This window comes from Peromyscus leucopus, chromosome 8b (genome assembly GCF_004664715.2).
Source record: "Peromyscus leucopus breed LL Stock chromosome 8b, UCI_PerLeu_2.1, whole genome shotgun sequence".
Lineage (NCBI taxonomy): Eukaryota > Metazoa > Chordata > Mammalia > Rodentia > Cricetidae > Peromyscus > Peromyscus leucopus.
This window is the reverse complement of record NC_051086.1, coordinates 94,921,366-94,941,310: the sequence shown is the minus strand read 5'-3', so window position 1 is coordinate 94,941,310 and position 19,945 is coordinate 94,921,366. Positions and strand designations below refer to the sequence as shown.

Below are 19,945 nucleotides of genomic sequence, written 5' to 3'. Positions count from 1 at the left end.
CTACATCAGCAATCCCAGGCCGTCAAGGGCTACATAGTAACAGCCCGTCTCAAAACAGTAGGAAACAGTGAGTTTGGAATCACACAATCTACTCAGAATACTCCTTGGGAGAGGAGAGGCTCCTGAACAGGAGGCAGGGAATGCCTCAGGCCATTAGAAGCTGGAAAGCAAGGGACTCTCTCCCCTAGAGCCTCGGGGAAGAGGAGGAGCGGGGAAGCAAAGTCCCTATGCTATCATTTTGTCCTGGCCTGTTCAAGTGAGTGGGGGAAAAAAAATCCCTGTTTTAAAACCGTCACCTCTGTGCTAATGTGCTGTGGTAGATCGAAAACCGAATTCTGCTCCCCACTCTGTAAAATGTCTAGAAGTTTCCAGAGATGCTTGGAGCTCGAAGAGTCTTCAAGTTAAACCTTGCCCAGAGGGGAGTTCTAGGTCTGACCAAAAGGTGTCTGGTGCACAAACCTTTCCTGTGGGGGGAAGGGAGCCAAGCTGCCCCGGGTCCTTCCAGCCCCTCAGAGAAGGCACTTTCCCTAGAGCTGCTCTGCCTGCCTGCTAGGCAGGTTAAAAGGCACAAAGCCCATCCCACTGTTCTACAAATGGGGCACCTACCTTCCTAGCTTCTCCCGGTAATCAGCCCGTTTTTCAGGGTGTTTCTCCCCACTCCCCAAATCTGCCTTTTCCTTCCCGTCTTCATTCCTGGGGGGGGGGGCACAGGAGGACAGATACCCTTGAGCCCCAGTGGAATGGAAAGCACTCTCCACCCCCTTCTTCCCCAGGACACAGCTGGAGGGGGGAGGGGAGGTCAGCAGGGTTCATAAAGGCCAGATGTTAAGGAAAAAGAGAGCCAAAGCGCCCACCCACTCCATCTCTCCCCTCCCCACCCCCAGGGAAGGGAGAGAGCTCTAAAAACACTTTAGAGGCCCAGAAGTTTTGCTCAAGGATCCGCTCTATGCAAACGATGATAAACTTTCTACAAAGCACCTTCTCAGCAAAGGAGACCTGTCCCTCCCCAGTGTCACGTGGGAACTGTTCTTCCTCGCCCCATTTTGGGGATGAGGGGTGTTACTCACTTGTAAAGTAGACATAAAGGACCACTAGGTCCCCCAATAACGGGCAGATCTCAAAGCACTGCCACCCTGCACACCCCACCCACCCCTGAACCTGATCTATCTCTGTGGAGAAAGCCACCCCACCCTCCGGACTCCAGGAGCCTTCCTGACTGGGGCGTGGTCCGGGCCTAGCTCCGGCCTAGCTCCTCTCGGCCTGCAAAACAGAACCTCTGACCCTAAACCTAATCCCCAGGCCCAACCCCCTTCTGATCCATCAGATCCCTGACAACTCCCAAAATGCCTGAGGCTTAAAAAAAAAAACGCTTAAGGTGGCCCGCCCGGCCCAGGTTCCCTCCAAACCCAAGCCTCCAGGACAAGAGTCCTTGCGTTTGCCTCTCGGTAGCAAGTCTTGAACCCACCTCCGTCGTTAAGGGGCTGAGTCTGGATGTCTGAAAAATGGATTCAGACTAGCCTTCTAACTCCACCCCATCCCATCCATGAATTGGGGGAGAATACCTCGAAAGACGCCTTGTTTGGTCTGATTTTATTGATTTCTTCCACCTTCCATTATTTTCCCAGAGAATTTTTGGCCCCTTCCCCAGGCAAAACCAGCTTTGGGCCCTCCTCCTCTTAATGGGAGCAGAAAAAGTGGGGCTGGAAGACTCGTTCACCCATCAAGCCTTATGGCAACGGGAAACTCCAAAACTGGACAAAAGGGTAACGTCTGCTGGCTGAAGGCTGAGGCTCTCGCCAACGGGAGAATCACCTGAACTTGGGGGGGGGGAGCTAGGAACAGAAAAGGAAGGGGGTGTAAAGGGTTAAAGGTCTGAGCTGTGGGGGTGGAGGATGCCCCCAGGGAGCTGTCAATCACTTTCCCACCCCACCACAGCCCCCACATCCCTAAACTGGCCGTCAAACATAGAAACAACCAGTTTGTCCATCAAGGTCCGTCCCTCTGTCCCTTTCTTTTGGCCTCTGGGCAGTAGTTGCCTTGCTCCCCTGGGGTGAAGGCCTGGCCGCCCGCTGAGAGGGCAGAGATGGAGCTGGTCAGGCAGCCTCCTACAGAAGGCTTTTTTCTGGACTCCAGCCCTTGGTTCCTCCGCAAAGATGAGGAGGAAATATCACCCGGACCTCCCAGGTGCTTGAAGATCACTGTCACTTGAGGTCTCTCGGCACACAGTCCATAAAACGCAAAAAAAAGAGACAAATTTGAGAATCAAGGCTCCCTCCTGGAGTCCTCAGTCTGCCCGGGGCCCCAACATGCTCCTGGGTAGAATAGGTCGAAAGCTCAGAGTTCTTCCAAGTTGACCCACCAGGATTTGAGGCCCGGGGGCTCGGGGACAGCGGGCCCTCCCATCTGCCACCTCCACAGCGGGTGACCAGGCGGAGGCTTTGCGTCTCCCTGGAGGCGAAGCGAGGAAGCCGGCCCTAAGTCCCCGTCCTCCCCCACCACCAGGGCTGGGGGACAGGGAAAGCAGTCGAGGAGGCTGAAGGTGCTCGAGGTGGGGAGCGTCGGGGCGGGCCGGCGGGGCTGCACGCTGCGCGGGGGCGGCGCCGGCCGCCGGCGTTTCTTGGCTGCTCCCCGGGCTTTGGCTGCCGGCCGCTCGGGCCCTCGGCGCAAACTTGGAGTGTCCAGGGCGAAGCCCTTCGCGTAACACCAAAGTTTCGAGCGGCGGATCAGGCGATTGAAATGTTCCTGGCGGAGATCACCGGGCGCGTCCGGCGCTGCGTCTGCCGTCGAGGGGCTGAGCGCGGGTGCCTCGGGCGCGGCCGGAGCAGGGTCTCCGCCCGCTGCAGCCGCCGAGCCCGGCATAGGCTGCTCCGGAGACGCAGGTTCCGGGGAGAGGCCCGCAGGTGGCGGCGGAGGCCGGGAGCTATGCTCATCAGGCGGACTGCTAGCTCCATCAGGCTGGGACTCCAGACCCGGGGCTGGCCTGGGCGGGGACCAGGCGGAGCTGGTCGGAGATTCCCGAGGACGCCGGGGAGCAGGGCAGCGGCTGGGAGGTGCGCAGGAACCAGCTCCGAAGTGCGGGAAGCCGCCACCGCCCTCTTCCTCCTCTCCTCCGCCTGGGCACACCGCGATGTCTGCATCCTCGCGGACCGCGGAGCTCACGTCGTTCGGTCGCCCGGCCTGTCCCCCGAGGTGCTTCAGGCTATCCGCGGCCCGGCCGCCGGTGCATGGCGAGGCCCGGGGGCCCAACAGCACCGGGGTCCGCGGCGCCAGCTCTTCAGGCCCCAGGCCCCGGGCGGACGACCGAGGTTTGGCAAGGGCGCAGAAGGCGAGGGCACGTAGGCACAGCGGGGAGAACTCCGGGGTCCCCCGACGCGGCTTCCGGGGCGTGGGCGAGCAGGGAGACCCCCGCGGAGACGCGGGCACTGCCAGGCGGGGAGAAGGACACAGAGTCTCCATGGAGCAGCCTTGGGGGTCGCCCACTGCGGGGGCCCTGGTCCCAACGGCGGGATGCCCCGGCGGCCCGAAGAGCCCGCGGGCCAGGGGAACATCGCCCCCCGTCGACGGGGAGGTCTGTGTTCACGGGCGCCCCGGGCCCGCCACCCGGGACCCGCGGCGGCGCTCCGGCTCCCTCCGCGGTCTCGTCACGCGGCCCTCGCGGCGGCCGGACTCCTGGGTCCCCGCGCGTCCCCGGCGCGATCGGTCCTGCTTCCTGCCGCCGCCTTCCCGGCGCGCCCCCCTCAACGCTGAGGCGGGGGCAAACAAAGCGGCCGGCGCTCACGGCCGGCGGGAAGGACCCCGGCCCGGCGCCCGGTGCCCGGGCCCAGCGGCGGGGAGGGCGCCTTCCGCCCTCTCGGCTTCTTTCTTCCCCGCTGGCTCCGGAGACCGCGTTATAGAGAACTGCCCCCTCGCTGCCCCAATACCAGCGCCTCGGCTGCGAGCCCGCCTCTGATTGGCCGCTGCTGCCGTGACGTCACGCAGACCCCACCCCTCGGGCGGCACGGCCCCCGTCCCCATTCCGCACACAGATACACACACGTGGACCCTGAGCTGCTGGGCTGCAAGGCAGGGATCGGGGGGCGCGTGGGTCCGGGCGCGCGCGGGTGGAAGTGCGAGGGGCCAGACGCGACGCTCCGGGTGGCCTGCTGGCATCCCGGAGTCATTTTACCTGGTCGCAGATCCAGCCACTCGTTTACCCCGGAGCAATCGCGGGTTTTCCGTATCTGTAAAATGGAAAGTTTGTTTCTGCCCCTTGGAAGCTTAATGGAGCTCGGTGAATTCACAGCGACAAGCTCAAAAACAATGTGGAGGGAAGGGATGAAACCAAGCGTCGATGGCTTACGAGCTTGACGTAGCAAGGAGTCGCTGTTAAGGGTGTACTGTGGTCTTTGCTGGGGGTGGAGTAGGGGGGCTAGAACAGGGCCTGGTACCCAGTGAACTCAAAACAAACAAAAACCGCTCGTAGAGTGAGTGGTTAGGAATTCTCCGCGTTTGTGCAAGATGTATAAAGGAAAAAATAAATTCGGAGGAAGGGAGCTTCATCAGGTCCACAGAGGACAATAAGCTGGCGTTCTCGTTTCCTTCTCTCCGTGAAGTATGGAAGTACCCCACCTCTTAACGGAATTCCAACGCGCTGGCACAGTCGGGAGCCTCCAAATCCCGGAATTCGACCCTCCGAATCCCGAGCTGCCCGAATGGGTAGAAAGGGCCAAAGGAGACGCACAGACTCTTGCTTTCCACCCACAAAAGAAAAGTGAATTCCCATGACATACTCTGATAATGCAAACACCTCTCACATCTCTTCTTTAGTTCCTACACAGCCTACTCCTAGTCTGTGGAAGAGGCTTGTTCCTTCGTGTTGATCTCTCCTCTGAGTCTAGAATGAACTAGTGTCCTGGCTGCCCAGAAGAGCCCAGCAGCCGGTAGAATTCAGTCTTGATCACTGCTATCTCTACTGCCCAAACTGCACAGTAAATATTTGTGAATGAGTGAGTGAGTGAGTGAAGGAGTCCTTGAGCTGTTCATCATCATTGTAACGGGTTGTTAGATACAGTTGCTTCTCATCTGCAGAGGTAAAAGAGATTGATGTAGGAGTTAGGGGTAGAATGAGACCGAGGGACACAGAATCATTTCCTGGCCAGGACAAAGGAGTGCTCTCTCTCTCTCTCCCTCCCTCCCTGATAGAGTCTCACTAGGTAGCCTAAGCTAGCCTAGACCGCCATCCTCTTGCCTCAGCTTCCTGAGCGCCACACTTCCAGGCATGCACAGTAGGTGTTTTTCTGTGACAGGACAACGGACGGACGCAGTTTGCATCCTCGTCCTCCCAGCTGTGACAATAGGGACATTGTCTTTCTAAATCACATCCAATTAACACCTGGGAGGAAAGGCACAGGATGGATCCCCGCACCCACAAACACCCTGCCCGCCCTTGGCAGAGGCCCAAGGTAAAGTCCCAAGTGGGGCTTGTGGAAGGAGGGGGTTCGATGTTCTGATCCCCAACTCCCCCACCCCAGGTGTCCTCTATAAATCAGCTCTGGGACAACTGTCAGGAAGGAGCTTCTGCCAGGTTACCTGGTTGAGCTGGAGCTAAGCTCCAAGGCTCCTTTGCCCCTGGAGCCCTGGCCCCACCTTAAACACACACACACACACACACACACACACACACACACACACACACAGTGCACATGCTGGAGGAAAGCATGGGAGGCAAATGATCTGCACTGGGAAGGAGGCTGGAAGCCTCAGCAGAGCTTTCTGGCTTGGTGGGAGAGGCTTCCAGCTCCCTGCTTTTCTCTCAGTCTCCCTGACAAATGCCTGGGAGAAGCCTTGGCCCACTGCAGAAGCCTGGCCTGGGAGGCTCCTTTCTCCTCCCTTTTTCTCAGGAGTTTCTCGAATTTGCAGCCCTGCACCCAGCACGGTGTGGATCTCTCTGTGCATAAATCAGTGACTCTTACGTAACAATACAGCTCACAGGCCTCCTCCTTCTCCCACTCCAAAAGCTGCCAGCTCCCCAAACCTGAGTTTAGGGCTTTAATGAAGGGGGTCAGTGCTGTTCAAGAGTCCTGCGCTGGACGAGAAATCCCTTCGACCTTCTCTTCCCAGAAGACATGGAAGCAGTTGAAAACCCTGAGGGTAACGCGTCACAGCTAAAATGATCTGCCGTCAAGGCGCCATTTTTTTTTTTTTTTCCAGAAGACTTGGTGGGGCAGCTATGCAACCCTGAGCAGGATTGCCTAGATTCTCTGTGTTTCAATGTCCCTTTCAGTAAAACGGGACAACTGTGGTTTTCTCACAACATCGACAGCGGAGTTGAACACGCAGGGACCCATCATCACCAATCCCTCACGTCGGCTGGCCCAGCTGCTGCACTTCCCACAGGGAACAGTAGAGGGCACTCGACCCATCCTCCGCCTACTACAGGAGGGGTGGTTGCTTCCCCTACAGAGACAGTCTGGGTTCTGGGTCCTACATTACACCTCTCCAGAGGAAGGGACAAAAGAAATAGGAAGAGTCCCTGGGGGCTAGGCCGGAAGGCATTCCTTCTTGGTTGCCCATCTAGTTTTTTGTTTTGTTTTATTCTGAGTATTTACTCACTTTAGTTTATGTGTATTTAACCTGCACACCTGCACGTGTGTTTGCATACCACGTGTATGTCTGGTGTCTGTGGATGCTGGAAGAGGGAGCTGGATCCCCTGAAACTGGAAGTACAGATGATTGTAAGCCACCATAGCAATGGTGGGAATTGAACCCAAGATCTCTGGAAGAGGGACGAGTACTCTTAACCTCTGAGCCATCTCTCCATACCCCCCCAGCCTGTCTAGTTCTTAACCAAGGCAGAAGGGGCCATCTTCAAGGGTTTTGAAGGGAGAACCCTCCCTGGCTAAACTTATTCCTAGAGAAGATGGGACGTGGATTGGCCTAGCCTTCCAGCCCCACAGAACTTCCCAGAGTTTTGTGTTTCCTAATCTCTAAGAATTCTGCTGCTTATTGCCCATAACTACCTTCTAGCTTAGACATGCTTGTTATTTATTTTATTTATTCAGTTTTGTGACGGTATCTCAATTAGTAGCCCAGGCTGACTATGGCCTGAGCCTCCAAAGTAGATGGGATTATAGGTGTCTATCACCAGGTATACTCTATTTTTAAAAGTTTTTTGTTGTTTTTGTTTGTTATTTTAATTTGGTTTTTCGAGACAGGGTTTTTCTGTGTAGCTTTGCGCCTTTCCTGGAACTCACTTTGTAGACCAGGCCTTGAACTCACGGAGATCTGCCTGCCTCTGCCTCCTGAGTGCTGGGATTAAAGGCATGCGCCACCACCGCCTGGCTGTTTTTTATTTCTTGAGACAGAGTTTCTCTGTGTAGCTTTGGCTGTCCTGGAACTCACAGAGATTCACCTGCCTCTGCCTTCTGAGGGCTGGGATTAAAGGTGTGCACCACCACCACCTGGCTTAAACTTATTTTTGTGTGTATGTGTGGGAATGTGCATGTTCATATATATTCAAATATACTTGCATGTGTGGGCACATATTAAAGTTGGAAATCAGCTTCCAGTGTTTCTCAGGAGCCTTCCACTTTCTAAAAATTTAACTTATTGTCTGTTACACCTTGTTTTTTTGAGATGGGGTCTTTTTTGGAGAACAGAAGCTTGAGGATTAGGCTAGGATGACTGGTCAGTGAGGCACAAAGTCAGCCTGTCTTTACTTCCATGCACAAGGATTACAAGCCGACGCCCAAGCTACCATGCTGGCTTTTAAATTTTTTATTTTATTATTTATTTATTTTTAAAGATTTATTCATTTATTATGTATACTGTGTTCTGCCTGCAGGCCAGAAGAGGGCACCAGATCTCATTACAGATGGTTGTGAGCCACCATGTGGGTGCAGGGAATTGAACTCAAGACCCCTGCAAGAACAGCCAGTGCTCTTAACTGCTGAGCCATCTCTCCAGCCCCAAATTTTTATTCTTTATTCTTACATATTTTATTTTTGTGTCTGTATGTGCATGCAGGGTGACAGGTGCATATGTTGAAGGCAGAGGACAACTCTGTCATGTCGCTCTCTCATTCACCTTTCTGTGGGTCCCGGATCACACTCAGGACTCATGATTGTGTGGAATGCATTGTACTAACAGACATCTCTCCAGATATTAGATAGGAGTTTTTTTTTTTTTTTTTTTTTTTTTTTTTTTTTTTTTCGAGACAGGTTTCTCTGTGTAGCTTTGCGCCTTTCCTGAACTCACTTGTAGCCCAGGCTGCTCGAATCACAGAGATCCGCCTGCTCTGCCTCCGAGTGCTGGGATTAAAGGCGTGCGCCACCACCGCCCGGCTATCTTTCTTTCTTTCTTTCTTTCTTCTTCTTCTTCTTCTTCTTCTTCTTCTTCTTCTTCTTCTTCTTCTTCTTCTTCTTCTTCTTCTTCTTCAAGATTTATTTATTTATTTATTATGTATACAGTGTTCTGTCTGCATGTATGCCTGCAGGCCAGGAGAGGGCACCAGATCTCATTACAGATGGTTGTGGTTGTTGGGAATTGAACTCAGGTCCATCCGGAAGAGCAGCCAGTGCTCTTAACCGCTGAGCCATCTTTCCAGCCCTAGATATGAGTTTTTCAAATGTATAAATCCATATTTAGCCAGGCAGTAGTGGCACACGCCTTTAATTCCAGCACTCGGGAGGCAGAGGCAGGCGGATCTCTGTGAGTTCCAGGCCAGCCTGGCCTACAAAGTGAGTTCCAGGAAAGGCGCAAAGCTACACAGAGAAACCCTGTCTCGAAAAACCAAAAAAAAAAAAAAAAAAAAAAAAAAAAAAAAAAAAAAATCCATGTTTAACCCAGTGTCTAATGAAACATTTTTTTTTTTTAATTTTGTTTTGTTTGTTTGAGACAGGGTCTCATTATATAATCCTGGCTGGCTTGGAACTTCTTTTGTAGACCAGGTTGGCCTTGAACTCCTGGAGATCTGCCTGCCTCTGCCTCCCTTCTCAGTGCTGGTTCTAAAGGTGTCTGACATCATGCTGAGCTTAATTAAACATTTTAAGGTAAACTTATATCTTCATGATCTAATTCTAGGCCTGAGAAGTGCTTTCCTCCCACTCGAGAGGCTCTGGGTTTGGATTCCCAGCACCACATACAGCAAGGCATAGGTCCAGTGAGATGGCTCATTAGTAAAGCCACTCACCACCAAGCCTGAGTTCAATCCCCAGGACCCACACGGTAAAAGAGGAAACTGGGCCAGGTGGTGGGGGTGGGGGGGGAGGACCTGATCACTGCAAAGTAAACAAATACAATTAAACAACCACGGTGGGCCATTCCTGTAATCCCAGCACTCAGGTGATGGAGACAAGAGACTCAGAAACTTGGGGTCATGCTCAGTTTTGTACGTAGTAAGTTCAGGACCAACCTGGGCTACATGAGACTCTGTCCCTGAAACAAAATCCAATTTTATTAATAGAATATCACTTATGAGAATCCTTATCCCTACTCACAATAACTTCCATTCCCATTCCCAAGCCTGGGGGAATGGAACAGTCTGCCTTCTAGCTGTAGAGAACTCCCATTTCTGGACACTTAGAAATGGAATTGTGTGATCTCTTGTCCCTGGCTTCTTTCTAAAAGCATAGTGTTTTTGAGGCTTTATCTGTACCCAAGTGTGTTTGCTCATGGATTAGTAGTTTATGCCTTTTTACTACTGGGTGATAACTCAGTGTGTGGGTGGATAGACCATGCTTTGTTTATTCAATCACATTTGGGCTGTTTTTACTTTTGAGTTATAAATAATACAATCATGAACACTTGCGTTAAGTTTTTGCCTGGTTTCATCCTTAGCACTGCAACACAGACACACACAGAATTCTGTTTAGACAGGGTCTCTAAATTCAGGCTCACTGTGAAGGAGCCTGCCCTTGAACTCCTGATCCCCCTGCCTCTACCTCCAAAGTGCTGGGATTAAAAAATATTTTAGGTGCTGGGTGGCAGTGGTGCATGCCTTTAATTCTAGCACTCAGGAGGTAGAGGCATGTGGATTTCTGTGAATTCCAGGACAGCCAGGGCTACACAGAGAAACCCTGTCTCGGAAAACAAAAACAAAAATTATATATACATATATATTATAACATGCATATATATATATTTGGGTGCTAGGGAGATGGCTCAGTGTATAAAGTACTTGCTATGAAATGGGGAGGGGGTGCATTTGGATTCCCAACATTCATGTAAAAAGCTGGGCAAGGTAGCAAGAGCCTATAACTCAAGTGCTGTGAGGCAGAGACCAGAGGATCGCTGGCATTCTCTGACCAGCTAGTCTACTCATTCAATGAGCTCTAGATTCAAGTGAGAAACCTATCTCAAAAACTATGGAAATATCTCAGAGGAAGATGACGACATTGACCTCTAGCCTCCACAGGCATGCACAGACACACCTGCATACACAAGTTCTCACACCCATGGGGGAACCCATATTCACACATGCACAAGTGATTACCCGGCTGGGAGTGGAGGCACATTTCTCTTAGAAAGTGAGTACAGAAGGAACGGAAGGTCAAGGTTATCATCCTTGACTACATTATAAGTTTGAAGCCAGCCTGAGAGATCAGAGACCCTATCACAAAAGACAATGCTGGGTGGGGTAGCTCAGGACTGTCCTTTCAGCACTCTGGGGGTACAGCCAGGACCCCAACGTTGAGCCAGCCTGGTTTGTGTAGGAAGTTCTGGCCAGCCTGGGTTATGGAGCAAGAACCTGTATCAAAAAAAAAAAGAAGAAGGAGGAGGAGGAGGAGGAGAGGGAAAAAAAGAAAAAGGAAAAGAAAAGGAAGAAAGAGAAAGAAAAGAGAAAAAGAAGAAAAACCAGAAAAGGAAATACAAATCAACAATATAGGTTTTATTACTCACACACATCTAGTTTAGAGTGGAATTGCCAGATAATTAAGTGGGACACTTCTGTTAACTTTATTTATTTTGTTTTTCCTAGACAAGGTGTCTCTGTGCAGCCCTGGCTGTTCTGAAACTCACTCTATAGATCAGGCTGTCCTCGAACTCACAGAGATCCGCCTGCCTCTGCCTCCCGAGTGCTGGGATTAAAGGCATGCATCAGCATTGCCCCGGCAGTTTTATTTATTTATATTAGTGTGGGGGTTGTCCTGACCCCTATGTGGGAAGTGCTTCACCCCTGAACTACACACTGCCAGGCCTATGTTTAACTTTTACATATTTATTTGTGAGTGTGTGTGCGTGTGTGTGTGTGTGTGTGTGTGTGTGTGTGTGTGTGTCACCAGTGGAGGTGTGTTGGAGGCCAGAACAGCTGTCAGATTCCCTGCACCTGGACTTGACAAGAAAAAACTTTTGAAAAATCTTTTATATACAGTGTTCTGTCTGCACACATCCCTGCAGACCAGAAGAGGGCACCAGATCTCATTACAGATGGTTGTGAGCTACCATGTGGTTGCTGGGAATTGAACTCAAGACCTTTGGAAGAACAGTCAGTGTTCTTAACCTCTGAGCCATCTCTCCAGCACCCTGAAAAATCTTTTGTAATGCCAGGCAGTGGTGGCGCACGCCTTTAATCACGGCACTTGGGAGGCAGAAGCTGACAGATCTCTGTGAGTTCGAGGCCATCCTGGTGCAAAGCTACACAGAGAAATCCTGTCTCGAAAAACCAAAACCAAAACAAAACAAAACAACTTTTGTAGATTTATTTATGTGCATGGATGTTTTGCTTGTATGTATGTCTGTCCACCACATGCATGCCTGGTGCCTGCAGAGGTCAGAAGAGGAAGTCAAAACCCTTAGAACTGGAGTTACAGATGATTGTGAGCTGCTATGTGGCTGCTGGGAACAGAACCCACATTCTCTTCAAGAGCAACAAGTGCTCTTACTCACTGGGCCATCTCTCCAGCCTGTTTCTCATCAAATATCCGTGTGTGTGTGTGTGTGTGTGTGTGTGTGTGTGTGTGTGTGTGTGTGTGTGTGTGTGCCTGCTCCCATGGGTGCTTGTTCTGTGGCCCACATGTGGAAGGCAATGCAGCAGGAGTCAGTTCTCTGCTTCTTACAAGTGGGTCCCAGGGACTGAACTCAGGTCATCAGGCTTGACAGCAAGTGTCTTGACCCATGAAGTCATGCTACCAATTTTTCTTTCTTTCTTTCATTTATTTATATTTTTAAAAAGATTTATTTATTTATTGCATATATAGTGCTCTGTTTACATGTATGCCTGCAGGCCAGAAGAGGGTGTCAGATCTCATTACAGATGGTTGTGAGCCACCATGTGGTTGCTGGGAATTGAACTCAGGACCTCTGGAAGAACAGCCAGTGCTCTTAACCTCTGAGCCATCTCTCCAGCCCCTCTTTCATTTATTTTAAAGATTTGTTTATTTAAGAAAGAATTTAAAAAAATATATAACACTGCCTGGTTTGGAACTCACTGTGTAGACCAGGCTGGCCTTGAACTCACAGAGATATCTGCCTGCTCCTGCCTCCCAAGTACTAGGTGTGCATGTGACAGCGCAACTGGCTATTTTTTTATGTTAAATAATTTGTGTGTGTGTGTGTGTGTGTTGTGTGTGTGTGCGCGCGCTTGTGGGTATATGCAAATGGGTACAGGTGCCCTTAGAGGTCAGAGGCATTGACTACCCCTGGAGCTGGAATTATGTGTAGTTGTGGGGTGTCCCTTGTGGATGCCGAGAACTGTCAGGTCAGTTTGTTTGTGTGTTTTTGTTTTGTATTTGGAAGCAGGATCTTTCTATGTAGCCCTGGCTGTCCTGGAACTCTGTGTAGACCAGGCTGGCCTCAAACTCACAGAAATCCTCCTGCTTCTGCCTCCTGAGTGCTCTGATTAAAGGCGTGCATCCCTCACCAGGCTCCAGGCTGCTCCTGAACTCCTCAGCCTCCTGCTTTTTCCTCCTGAGTGCTGGGATTAGCCTCTTGGTGCAAAGCTATCCACCCTCCACTAGCATGTCTGTCCTATTTAGAGGCCAAACCCGGAGCTGCAGCCCAGAGTTAGCGTGCTTGCCAGGCATAGTCAAGGCTTGGACTAAACCCCAGCACCAAAAAGGAAAAAGCCAACCAAATCTCTTGACCCAAAGTCTGTTCTCCCATCCCTTCTCCCTTTCACAGGCAGACTTGCCCAAGTCTGTCTGCGCAGGCTGTCTTCCTTTTTTTTCTCACTCCCACTTACTCCGCAGCCCACTTCCATCTGCTTCCTCCCCAACCTGTCACCAAAATAGCTCTCGCTGTGGTCCAAGTGGCCTCTCTCTCATCCGACCTCCCTCTCATCGAAACCAGCAGGCCCTTGCCAGCCCAGCTGACCTCTCTGCAGCAGCCTCAGGCTCGGCTTCTTCCTCTTTCTAGTAACTCCAGGCCCCACCTCTGGCTTCCAGCTCTCTGGTGGCTCCGGCCTCTTTGGTCTCCATCACAGGCTCCCCCTCCTGTCTTCAGCCCCAAATGCTGCTGGCTCCTGGGGCTCCAACGAGAACTCTGCCCCTTCAATCATCAGTCTGTGTCCACTTTGCAGTCACCATCAAGGGCTAGACTCCTCCTCTCAGCTCAGACCTACATGTCCAGCTGCCCTGGCGTCTCCTGCTGGGGCAAAGCTGATCAACCTGACCGGAACCCTCAGCTCTCCTCCTCTTCCCACTACCAAGAGCCCCGCTATGATTCCATGAACCATTTCTACAACCAGAAACCTTGGTGGCATCCTGATCCTTGGGGTCAGACCTGCAGCCAGGCAAACCACAGACTGGATTGTGTCCACAGCCACTGACTAGATTGTGTTACACGCTTCTCAGGACAGTTTTCTGCCTGAATATTTTTTTTTCTAGACAGTGTCTCATATAGCCCAGACTGGTCTCAAACTTTCTATGTAGCCAACAGTGACCTTGAACTGGTATCACTACCTCCACTTCAGCCCCCAAGTGCTGAGATCACAGGTGTACACCGCCAGGCCAGAGACCCTGTCCGAGACGTCCTGCCTGCTACAGAAGCACTGCACCAGCTGAGCTACAGACTCAGTCCTCGCCCTCCGTTGGTTTGCGGTTGCAGTGGATTAAACCCAGGGCCTCTGGCATGCTAGGCAAGTGCTCTCCTGCAGCTGTACCACAACCACATCATTTCGTTTGTATTTATGCGTAGTGTGTTTTGCCTACATGTATGTCTGGGCACAACATATGTGCACGGTCCAAGGAAGCCAGAGGAGGGTGTCTTATCTTCTGGCACTGGAGTTACAGATGCTTGTGAGCTGCCATGTGAGTGCTGGGACTCAGACCCAGGTCCTCTGAAGGAGCAGCCAGTGCTCTGAACTGCTGAGCCGTCTCTCCAGCCCGCAGCCATATCCTTTTAATGTCCCCCTCCGTGTCCAGGCAAGGAGTGAATCCTAAGTGTGACAATCTTACATACGGGTCTTACTGGAAAGACATGGATTCTCCTTCCTTCTGCCCTGTGATGTTCTCTCTCCACACCCCAGTCACTTAGTACCTGTGGGTGTCGAAAGCAACAACTTCCTCCTCCCACCCCTCAGCCCCGTTTCTCCTGCTCCCTCTGGGCAATGCCTACTCCTACTCACAGTGTTCTAGAATCGCTGTTTCCCCAGGGGAAGCCTCTTCACACCTTTCCTGCCTGGCTGATTTCCAACTGTGATGGCCCTTTCCAAACTGTGCAGCGGCATGGTGGCCCAAGCTTATAATAGGAGCACCTGGGAAGCTGAGGCACGGGATCGATCAATCGATCGATCGATCGGGAGTTTTAAGCCAGCCTGGGTTACACAGTGAAACCCTGTCTCGAAACAAAAAGCAAGACCGGGGTGGCGGTACTCCTCTGTAATCCCAGCACTGTAGTGTGACAGTAGAGGGGTCAGGGTCACTCTGTACTATAGTGAGTCTGAGGCCAGGGTGGCCTACGAGAGGCCCTACCTCAAAAAACAAAGAGGCGTGGCATGGTGGTGCTCTCCTTTCATCCCAGCACTCCATGGAGGTAGATGCATGAGAATCTGTGAAGTCAAGGCCAGCCTGGTCTACATAGCAAATTTTAGGACAGCCTGGTTTATAGAATGAGAGCCTTTCACACATACAAAAAAACAAAAAACCACATAGAGGCGGCAGAGATGGCTCAGCAAAGGTCCTGAGTTCAATTCCCAGCAACCACATGGTGGTTCACAATCATCTATAGGGAGATCTGATGCCCTCTTCTGGCATAAAGGTGTACATGCAGATAGAGCACTCATATAGATCAAATAAATAAATATTAAAAAAACAAAAACAAACACATAGTGGAGTATGATAGTGCACACCTTTAAATCCCAGCACTTGACCGGGCGGTGGTGGCGCACGCCTTTAATCCCAGCACTCGCGAGGCAGAGCCAGGCGGATCTCTGAGTTCGTGGCCAGCCTGGACTACCAAGTGAGTTCCAGGAAAGGCGCAAAGCTACACAGAGAAATACCAGCACTTGGAAGACAGAGACAGGCTGATCTCTGAATTTGAGGGCAGCCTGTTCCACAGAGTGAATTCCAGGACAGTCAGGGCTACACAGAGAAACCCTGAGGCTGGAGAATTGCTCAGTAAATAGTTAAGGGCAACCTTGCTGAAGAATGAAACTCTGTCTCAAAAGGAAACAATCAATCCATTTTCCTGTTTCCTAAAGGTATCTGGGACCTAAATTCTTTGTTGTTGTTTATCTGTTTTTGTTTTTCCAGACAGGGTTTTCTGTGTAGCCCTGGCTGACCTGGATCTTGCTGTGTAAAGCAGGCTGTCCTTGAACTCACAGAGATGATTCCACCTTTGCCTTCAGAGTGCTGGGATTAAAGGCATGCACCACTATTGCCTGGCTTGAGATTTATTTTCAATCATGTTATGTCTGTCCCTGTAAATGCAGGAGCCTAGAGAGGCCACAAGAGGGCAGCAGATCCCCTGCAGCCAGTGTTGCAGGAGGTTGTGAGCCACCTTTTGAATGCTAGGAACCACATTCATGTCCTCTGCAAGAACAACACACCACCAAGCAGGGTCTCCATCCCCTCCTCTGCTTCCTGTGCTCATAGTTTCCAAGATGTGGCAATAATCTGCAGTGAATCTGCAGGTCAGAATTCAACAGAGGTCTTATTTAATCAAAATCATTGTATTTACAATTGATTGAGTACATACCATGTTTGCAGGAGCTGGCTGTTTGCGACCAGAGGACTGTTGGGCATTTAGAGTGCCTTCATCCTCCTTCTCCCAGGGAATCAAAACTGAAGTATGCCATGGGGTAAACACAATGAACACCCAGTCACCCCAAACCAGAGAATTCTGTATCGGTGGTCACCTGCCAATATCACATTACAGACAAAGGAAGTTTACATGCACGTGCGGGAAGAAGCAAAGGTGACAGCCATGGAGCCACAAATCAACAGGAAATGAAAAAAAAAACCAACTGTACACCAAGCAGAAAACTTGGGGGACACCTTAGCCCTCCCAATTATGCGTGGGAATTAACTAAATATTCTGGGTAGAGAGGAAGTCAACCAAGCAGTCAGGGAGCTGTGGCTTCCTGAAGAGTGCTCTGCACACCGGAGACTGGGACGATCCCCACAGAAACCCCAGCTAACCTGTTCGGAAACGATCATCCTAAACGAAGAACTTTCTTGCAGTCCACGTTTATGAACTCTTAGGTGGGAAAGGGATGTCCTCAGATTTTAAATTAGTAATGAAGGCATTTTTATTATTTTATTTTTTTAGATAAATTTTTTTGTGTTTGACTTTTTTTCATTTTCATTTATTTATTTTTCTATTATCAGCTTGATATAGTACAAATTCTTATGCTAATAGTGAAATGTTTCATTCAGGCTTGCCCAGTGATTGAGTAAAACCAAAACTTACTATAAGCCACAGTCATCCTAGGGTCCCCCATACTATAGCCTCCCTGGATCTGTGGATTGCAGTCTGATTGTTCTTTGCTTTATATCTAGTGTCCACTTATGAGTGAGTACATACCATGTTTGTCCTTCTGGGTCTGGGTTACCTCATTCAGGATGATATTTTCTAGTTCCATCCATTTGTTTGCAAACCTCATGCTGTCATTGTTTTTCTCTGCTGAGTAGTACTCCATTGTATATATGTACCACATTTTCTTAATCCATTCTTCAGTTGATGGGCATCTAGGTTGTTTCCAGGTTCTGGTTATTATGAATAGTGCTGCTGTAAACATAGTTGAGCATGTATCTTTGTGGTATGATTGAGCATTCCTTGGGTATATGCCCAAGAGTGGTATGGCTCGGTCTTGAGGTAGATCGATTCCCAATTTTCTGAGAAAGCGTCATACCGATTTCCACAGTGGTTGTACAAGTTTACACTCCCACCAACAGTGGAGGAGTGTTCCCTTTGCTCTGCATCCTCTCCAACATTGACTGTCATTAGTGTTTTTAATCATAGCCTTTCTGACAGGTGTAAGGTGGTATCACAAAGTCGTTTTGATTTGCATTTCTCTGATGATTAAGGATGTTGAGCATTTCTCTAAATGTCTTTCAGCCATTTGTGATAATGAAGGCATTTTTAAAACTTCTTTTAAGCCAGGCAGTGGTGGCGCACACCTTTAATCCCAGCAATTGAGAGGCAGAGCAGGCGGATCTCTGTGAGTTCGAGGCCAGCCTGGTCTACAGAGTGAGTTCCAGGAAAGGTGCAAAGCTACACAGGGAAACCCTGTCTCAAAAAACCCAACCAACCAAACAAACAAACAAAAAACAAAACAAAAAAAAAAAAACAACTTATTTTAGCAACTAGCTCCCTGGAATTGGAATTACGGGTGGTTATGAGCCGCTGTATGGGTGCTGGGAACTAAATCCAGGTCCTCCAGAGGAGCTGCAAATGCTCTTAACTATTCAGTCATCTCTCCAACCACCACCACCCCCTTCCCCAACCCCAGACAGGATTTCTCTGTGTAACAGTCCTGGCTGTCCTGGAACTTGCTTTGTAGACCAGGCTGTCCTCGAACTCATTGAGATCCGCTTGCCTCTGCCTCCGGAGTGCTGCTGGAACTAAAGGCGTGCGCCACTGCACCCAGTTCCCCCCTCCCCCCTCCAATCCTTTTTTTCTTTTTTGAGACAAGGTCCTGGCTTGTCTTTAGGCTTAGCTAGGCTAGAACTCACTATATAGCCCAGACTGGCCTTGTACTCACAGGATTCCACCTGTCTCTGCCTCCTTAGTGCTGGGATTAAAGGTGTGTATCACCACACCAGGCATGAAAAAAATTAAAAGATGAAGTTTTATAATATAAAAACTAAAAACCCAACCAATTAATAACATAAAAGCTGTGTACTTAAAAACACTAAAATATGCCGGGCAGTGGTGGCGCATGCCTTTCATTCCAGTACTTGGGAGGCAGAGGCAAGTGTGTCTCAGTGAGTTCGAGGCCAGCCTGGTCTACAGACCGAGATCCAGGACAGGCCCCAAAGCTACACAGAGAAACCCTGTCTTGAAAAATCAAACAACAACAACACAACACTTAAAATAACTTATCTCAGGGATGGAGACATGGCTTAGTGGTTAAGAACATTGGCTGCTTTTCCAGAGGTTCTGAGTTCAATTTCCAGCACTCACATGGTGGCTCCTGTCTATAACTGTAGTCCGGTGGGAACTGATGCTCTCATGTTGTGAAGACAGACATGCAGACGAAACACCCGTATACACAAATAGTTTTTTTTTTCAAGACAGGGTTTCTCTGTGTAACAGTCTTGACTATTCTGGAACTCGCTTTATAGACCAGGCTGTCCTCAAACTCACTAATTTCTGCCTGCCTCTGCCTCCCAAGTGCTGGGATCAAAGAAAGGTATGTGCCACCACTACCCCTAAATAGGTATTTTTAAGAACTCTTACCTTATGCCTGGCATGGTGATGTATATTTATCACCCCAGCCCTGGAAACGGGAAGGTCAGCAATCCAAGGTTAGCCTTGCTATTTGCCAAGTTTGAGGCCAGCCTAGGCTAAATGAGACTCCACCTCAAAAAATAAATACCAAGAGGGAGCTGTTGAGACGGCTCGGGGATCAAGAGCTCTTTCCAGAAACCCTGAGTTTGCTCTCCCTCAGCTCTTGTTTCCAGACCTGACCTTGGCTCACAGCGGCCTGGGACTCCAACTCCAGAGCATTCAACATCTCTGGCCTCCCTGCGACCTGCACTCCCAGCCTCGACACACACACTGAAGAATGACTTTAAAGTATCTTGAAGGACTGGGAGATGGCACTGGGGAGGTGCCTCAGAGGCTTCTGGCTGCTCTTCCAGAAGACCCTGGTTCAATTCCCAGCATCCACAGCTATCTGTAACTCCAACAATCTCTTTTTCTGGGAGTGCCTGCACACGGTACAGAGACATACATACAGGCAAATCACTCATGTAGATATCAATCAATCTTTTTTTTTTTTGTCTTTCAAGACAAGCTTTTTTCTGTGTAGCCCTGGCTGTCTTGGAACTTGCTCAGTCATCATGCCTAGTTTAAAAATTCTTCTTCTTCTTCTTCTTCTTCTTCTTCTTTTTTTTTTTTTTTTTTTTTTCTTCTTCTTCTTCTTCTTCTCCTCCTCCTCCTCCTCCTTCTTTAAATTTACATCGGTGTTTTGTCTGTATGTATAATTGTGTAAGAGTGTCGGGTCCCCTGGAACTGGAATTACAGATGGTTGTGAGCTGCCATGTGGGTGCTGGGAGTTGAACCTGGGTCCTCTGGAAGAGCAGCCAGTGCTCTTAACCTCTGAGCCATTTATCCAGCCACAAACACCCCCCCCAATTCTTTTTTCTTTTCTTTTTTTCTTTCTTTCTTTTCTTTTTTTTTTTTTTTTTTTTGAGACAGCGTTTCTCTGTGTAGCTTTGGTTCCTGTCCTGGATCTCACTCTGTAGACCAGGCTGGCCTTGAACTCAGAAATCTGCCTGGCTCTGCCTCTGGGATTAAAGTTCTGGAATTAAAGGTGTGTGCCACCAGGACCTGGCTTCCCCTGCAAATTCTTATGTTTATT

The 19,945-nt window shown here is 50.0% G+C and overlaps 1 protein-coding gene across 1 annotated transcript; it reads right to left on the bottom strand.

The window, feature by feature from the left end:
* Positions 1-1,573: 1,573 nt before the first annotated feature.
* Positions 1,574-3,912, bottom strand: LOC114692961 (elongin BC and polycomb repressive complex 2 associated protein). The gene has a single exon (XM_028869094.2). The coding sequence runs from the start codon at positions 3,454-3,456 to the stop codon at positions 2,335-2,337; it is 1,122 nt and encodes a 373-aa protein (XP_028724927.1). The 5' UTR covers positions 3,457-3,912; the 3' UTR covers positions 1,574-2,334.
* Positions 3,913-19,945: the final 16,033 nt, after the last annotated feature.

Coding starts and splice junctions, on each gene's coding strand:
- LOC114692961 (XM_028869094.2), bottom strand. CDS start 3,456: ATGGAGACTCTGTGTCCTTCTCCCCGCCTGGCAGTGCCCGCGTCTCCG.